This window comes from Equus asinus, chromosome 13, assembly GCF_041296235.1.
Source record: "Equus asinus isolate D_3611 breed Donkey chromosome 13, EquAss-T2T_v2, whole genome shotgun sequence".
In the NCBI taxonomy this organism is placed as follows: domain Eukaryota; kingdom Metazoa; phylum Chordata; class Mammalia; order Perissodactyla; family Equidae; genus Equus; species Equus asinus.
This window is the reverse complement of record NC_091802.1, coordinates 39,313,185-39,319,184: the sequence shown is the minus strand read 5'-3', so window position 1 is coordinate 39,319,184 and position 6,000 is coordinate 39,313,185. Positions and strand designations below refer to the sequence as shown.

Here is a 6,000-nt window from a genome sequence, read left to right as displayed (position 1 = left end):
ACGGAAAGGCACTAGAGCCCATTGGGCGCCAGCGGCGGTCGGGCGGCGAGGGGCGGGGGAAGCCAAAGGCCCCTCTGCCTCGCCCGCCCCCACCTTCCCCAAAGTGCGCCCCTCCCCCAGCTAAAGGAATGGTCTCCCAGCTCCAGCACTGCACTCCCTGACCCCAAGGCTCGAGGTGCGGCCTCACTGGATATACCCGGAGCAGAGGGAAGCGCAATTATCCCCTTGCCCTCCTGATCCATGCACAGGGAGACCCACGCCCCGCAGCTGCCCCCCAGGCCTCCCTGCAACACCCGGTAATGCAATCCACGGGGGCGGGGGAGGCGGCGGCATCGGCAGCAAAGGCGGCGGCAGCAGCAGCAGCAACACTGCCCCAATCTAGAGACAACCAGAAAGAGGAGGAAAATGGCTCCGAGCAGGGACCGCCTGCTGCACTTTGGGTTCAAGGCGACAGTGAGTGACAGGGGAAGGGAGTTGGGTGGCCGGGAAGGACAATGTATGCCAGCACAGGCTACCGGGGAAGAAGCGACAAGACTTATGGGGTTGGGAAGACAAGCCAGAAAGCTCAAGTGCTTGCTGGGTTGGTGCGTGCTGTTTGCTCGCAGAGGGGAGTAGAGGGGGCCCCAGTGCTGTGTGCAGTTGTCTTGCTCTCCTCTCTCTCACCGGTCCGCGAGCACGCGCGCACTCGCACCCGCCCCACAGCCCCTCCCAGACACAAATACACAGACATATGGCACTTCCCTGCCTCTCCTTCTCGCGGTGGGCTTGCGTGCCTTGCAGGCCAGAGCGGGCTGCGCCGCCGCCGCCGCGCTCCGGCTGCTCCCGGCCGGACGGTCGCGGGCTGCGCCCGGGAGTGGGGGAGGGGTGGTCCCGCGCCGCCGCCGCCGCGACCGCGGCCGCCGCGCGCTCCTCCTCCCCCCTCCCCACGCAGTCCCGAGGCCCGGGCGGCTCTGCCCAATGAGGAGCGGCGTTGCTGGCAGGTGGGGAGTGTTTTTGTTTTGGGTTGAAGTTGAGGCTGAGGAGAGAGCAGAGCTAGCGACGAGCAGTCGTCGCCGCCGCTGGGGCCGCGGGAGGTGGAGGAGGCCCCGCCGGAGTCGAGAGGTCTCCCCTCCCCGCCGACGGCCCCTGCCCGCCGCTCCTCGGCCTCCTCCGGGTGCCGGAACTCCTGGGCCTGCCCGGGGCCCCCGTCTTTGCACTCCGCACGCCGCAGCGCCCGGCCACGGCCGCACCCGCCGGCCCCATGAGGAGGGACGTGAACGGAGTGACCAAGAGCAGGTTTGAGGTGTGAGCTTGAGGGGGGCTAGGGCGGCGTGAGGAAGACGATTGCTGCTCTCGTGCCCCGAAAAATTCGCTCCTACAGAGCCTCCTCCCTTGCCTGGCGCCGTCACCCGCCGACCGCTGGGGCTGCCAGACTTCTTTCCCCTTTTTCGCGACCCGACAGCCCAGGGCAGCCCGGCTTCCCTATCCCTCCGGGCTGGTCGCCTCCTGGTTCTTGCCTCAGCGGGCCCCGGCGGGGGATTAGCTCTGGCGCCCTAATTCCCCCCTCACCCCCCCTCCCCCCGTATCACTCAGTTTTCCATTCTTTGTACAACCCTTGGCTTGACTCCCTCCACCCGGCAGAAGCAGCATCACAGCTCCGATCGATTGGAGCCGGCTTGTTTTCTTTCTGCCACCTTCTCGAAGCGTTTCTTCCTGAAGCGAGGGGGAGATGATGGGCCAGGGGGCCATTGCTCCGAGTTTGAGAGACCTTGGTTGAAACTAGGGAAGTGGAGGTGGTAGACTGGGATGGTGGAGACGACCACGGGTTTTCGGTGCTGTGTTTGGTTTGGGTATTGTTCTGATACTTCCTCTTCTTTCCCGTTTAGTCTGTACTTCTGTAGCTCATTGTTTCTGGAACTCTTAGATGTGTACAGGCTTTGAGATTGGGACGAAGGTCTGAGAGACTTCAGAAAATCCATTCAAGTATGTTTGTCTCTAAAACTTTTCCTTCTCTGGCAAGAGAGGTTTATAGTCTTGGAATTGAGGAATGGATGTAGAAATAAGAAAACATCTGAAAGCGTCTTTAGAGAGTAGTTACCGTGTAGGGAAGTAATTCCTTTGGGAAGTGAAGTATTGTATTTACAGATGAATTATGGTAGTACGGTAATAGGCAGGTGGGTTTATTTAGGGGATAAAAGAGAGAAAGAAACTTCTACAACACGAAGAGTAAATGTTACCTGGCCTTTTCTGGCAGAGAATCAGGCTGACCTGGGATCAGTCACAGCTCAGTGTACATCTCACTTGGTGTTTTTCTTCATTTCCATTTGAAGGATGAAATTGTAAGACAGTGAGACACAAGTTTCAGGAAACTTGCCAACTAGGTGCAGAGGGTGAAATTGTTACCTAGGGGTCTTCAGTTTAGTCTATTCTTTGATTTCTTTTCATGATTATGGGAAAAATATTTTAATTTATCCACAAAGATCAAGATAGGAAGTGTTGGGGGAGGTTTAAATTCAGAGCTACAGTATTACTCTTGGCAGGCGAAGAGTGGAGAAAGTCAAGGAATTGTTCTCCTTAGAGTTTTCGTATTTAATTTAGCGGGAAGAAAGTGTTATAGTAGATATGATTTGGTGTTTAATAGAACTTTATGTTGCCCTAATGTAGAGAGGCCCAATAAGCTTCATTGATGGTGATTTCATATTCAATACTACTGTAAAAGTCCAGACTGTCATTAAAATTACTGAATAGACATTTAGCAGTTAGGACTCTTGAAAGGGAAACTCAAATACTGACGATTTGAGTGAGGGATAGCCGTTTGCTATTGCAGTCAGCTCTTTATCATTTTGCTATTCACTTTTAGGTTGTGTAACTGTTGGAAAGAGTTCTTTTATAGTACATGCTTTAAAATTGCACTGTTATATCCTATTTTTATAACTATCTTATTTTTTAATTTGTAGTTTGTAGTGGTGGTACTAAAATAATAAGAAAATTCATTGCTTTATTAAACATATTCATTAACCTTGATTGGTATGTAACTGGCACCTAAGGTTTCTAAACGTGTCTGAGAAGATAAAAAAGAATTAAGAGGAGGAGGGAACCCCCTTGTACATTGTTCATGATTAAAGTGTTTATTTATAAACCAAAAGCTACTCTTTTATTATGATGTGAGGTATTCCATGCCTGAATACAAATGAGAAGGGCTGGACATGATGTATGTTAATGAGTTTCATTATCTGAGTATTTCTTAAAATCATTTACCTCTTTGCTGACCTAATTTACAGGTAGCAAAACAAACTCTTTGGTCTCTTATGAAGTAATAAACTTACTGCTAATTCAATGAAAACATTTAAAATACTTAGTTTCAGTGGATAAATGACGTAGATAAAGCAGGCTTTTCATATCTAAAACATTTACATCAAATTTTTTTAATTCTCAAAATTACAGGATGCTTTTTAAAGGACGATAATTTTATGGGTGTAAGTGGATAGCTGATCTCTGAGAATTTTTCTGAATGCAGGAAATTTTTATAGCAGATAAATAATTTGAAAGTAGTTATGATTCATACAAAAAGTGAAAGATTTTCTTTTTCTTGGCCACATTGTTTTTTAGAGGGAAGATAACTGAAGCTTATCTTTTTATGGTTGATTCATTAAAATCTTTTTGTAAGGAATATTCTGTGTTTTATGCTTTTGGATGTTGTAACTGGAGGCCACACACTTTAAATCTCACACTGAGGGGTAGAACTGTAGAAAAAAATTAAGTAAAATCAAGGGAGAAGAGTATCTGTTAGCCAGATGTGGAGCATTCTGTGGAATGACCAAAGTAGATGACTGTTGGATAAAAGTTAAAAAGATGTAGAGATATAAAAGTTATTGTTCTTTGCTGTATCACTTTTGCATTAAATCTATGCAGTAATAACCCTTGTGAGTTAACATAGTGTGTGCTGAATTGTTTGCTTCTTAATTGAAATTCATCATTCAAATACTTTTTATTAAATTACTTATAGTAAACTTAGTTTTGTGGCAAATTTTGATAATTTCCTTTCAAATTGAGTAACGGTTCTTGAAAGCCAGGCACTGAGCTAGATGTTTTACCTCAGTTCCTTCTGATTCTCAGAATTCTATTTTACAGTTCAGGAAAGCTAGAGACTGAGAACTGTTCAGTTGTACAGCCAGTAAGTGGGGGAGCTGAATTCCAATCTGCATTTTTTTGACTCCACTCTATCATTCTGCTCTGTTTTTAGCATAACATACCATAAAATGTGTGGAAAAGAGCTTTCCTGAAGTTCTTTATCCAGTATATTTTATTTTGTCTTTGCTATCAAGAGAATGAAGCTATCCTTCATTTAGAGTACTTTAAACTCTGCTATCTTAACGCTCAGTGAGATTAATGACAGATGTGTAAATATCTAGGCTAGCCCTTGAATCAAGTTTAGATTTTTTTTTCAGTTAAGCTTCTCTAGTTTGTCATACTCTTAGTAGCTCCATTATAAGAATAGTACTACTATTGGAAGAAAAATTCTGTCTGGGGTTTATTAAAAAGTCTAATATTTAAAAAAAAAGATTATAGTGATAACATTAACTGACATTCAGATAATATTTTAAAGTAGACTCACATAGTTAGGAAATGATAAGCTTCAATTTGGGTGTTTTGAATCCCTCTTAGTTATTGTGTTTCATCATACCTCACTGCTGCTCTGCTAAATTTATAATATTACAAGCCTGTGAGGGTAGGTTGTAGTATTTCTTTGCCTGCTTCATTTAAGCAATCCACTTTGCCCAAAGTAAGAAAAATCATCAAATGTGGTATGGCGGAAAGAACATACTGCGTTGGGAGTTGAGAAATGGATATTAATTAATCTTGATTTTTGCCACCAACTGACTATAACTTTGGTCATTTCTTTTCACTTGTGTGGTTTGGTCATTTCCCTCCTTTGCAAAACAAGAGAGTTAGAATCAATTATTAAGGTTCCTTTTGTTCTAGAATCCTTTGAATTTGTAATTTTTTAATAAAAGCAGTGGACCATATTTCCTTGGCCATTTCTTCTGAAACAGCCACTCCAATTTTAGAGTTTGTAGACTAAGTTGCACAGTACTGTTAAGGCTGCACTAATGACCTTTGTTCTCCCTTATGGTTTTATCTTCTAATCTAAAGAACATTCTGCATAGTAAATATTCCAAATTGGTGCATGTAGAAAATGTTATATATTTTTCCATGGGTGAAAGTCCTTTGTTTCACTCTGTTTGAAAGGCCTTGCAGTGGGAATGAGTACTATTAAAACTAAGGAATTTTGTTTTTAACACTTTAGAGATTGGTTTGAAAGCAGTTATTTAATGTTATAGAAAATCCAAATTAGATGTCTAGGCTTTTTAGGCCCATTCGGACAATCTGTCCTTTTTGAATATTGATGTTTCTTTATTGTATAATCATGGGTCCCTTTTACCTTTTGAAGCATGGTACCTTATATCATGTACTTATCTTGTAGTCATTCATTATTTAAAAATCAACAAATGTTTGTATTTTTCTACAATCTAGGTACGTAGTTGCATATTTTTTAGTTGTGGGTCCTTCTAGTTGTGGCATACGGGACGCCGCCTCAGCCTGGCCTGATGAGTGGTGCCATGTCCGTACCCAGGATCCGAACCGGCGAAACCCTGGGCCTCTGAAGCTGAGTGCACAAACTTAACCACTCGGCAACGGGGCCAGCCCCAGATGTAATCTATTTCTACATCAAAGATTTTCATTCATTAAATGAGTATTTCTGTTAGAAGTGTTCACACTTTTAGAGTCTTATATTCTTATGTTTTAGGTCATTTGACACTTTTAGCTGTTAGTGTCAGTGTTGTTTTTTCATCTTAATTTTTAAAATCCTTCTATTTTCATCCCCAGAGTTGTCTTTTTCCAAATCTTTGTCTCATTTTTCTTGCAAATTAATAAGTACTTTTGTTACAGGCCAAGGATTCCATTCCTATCCCTAGCCCTTAGATTGCTGTTTCCCAACTGGTGACAGATTGGAAACTG

At 44.1% G+C, this 6,000-nt stretch overlaps 1 protein-coding gene across 3 annotated transcripts in view; it reads left to right on the top strand.

Annotated features, from left to right (window-relative positions):
- The first annotated feature begins 240 nt into the window (after window positions 1-240).
- Window positions 241-6,000, top strand: part of FBXL20 (F-box and leucine rich repeat protein 20) — a 108,239-nt gene continuing 102,479 nt past the window's right edge. The window contains exon 1 of one of the 3 annotated variants that reach the window (XM_014833537.3): window positions 241-453. In XM_014833537.3, coding sequence (XP_014689023.1) covers window positions 406-453 — 48 coding nt within the window. In that variant the 5' untranslated portion in view covers window positions 241-405. Of the gene's footprint in view, window positions 454-956; window positions 1,283-6,000 lie in introns of those variants that run through there. The other 2 variants (XM_014833538.3, XM_070483158.1) reach the window with 2 other exon arrangements.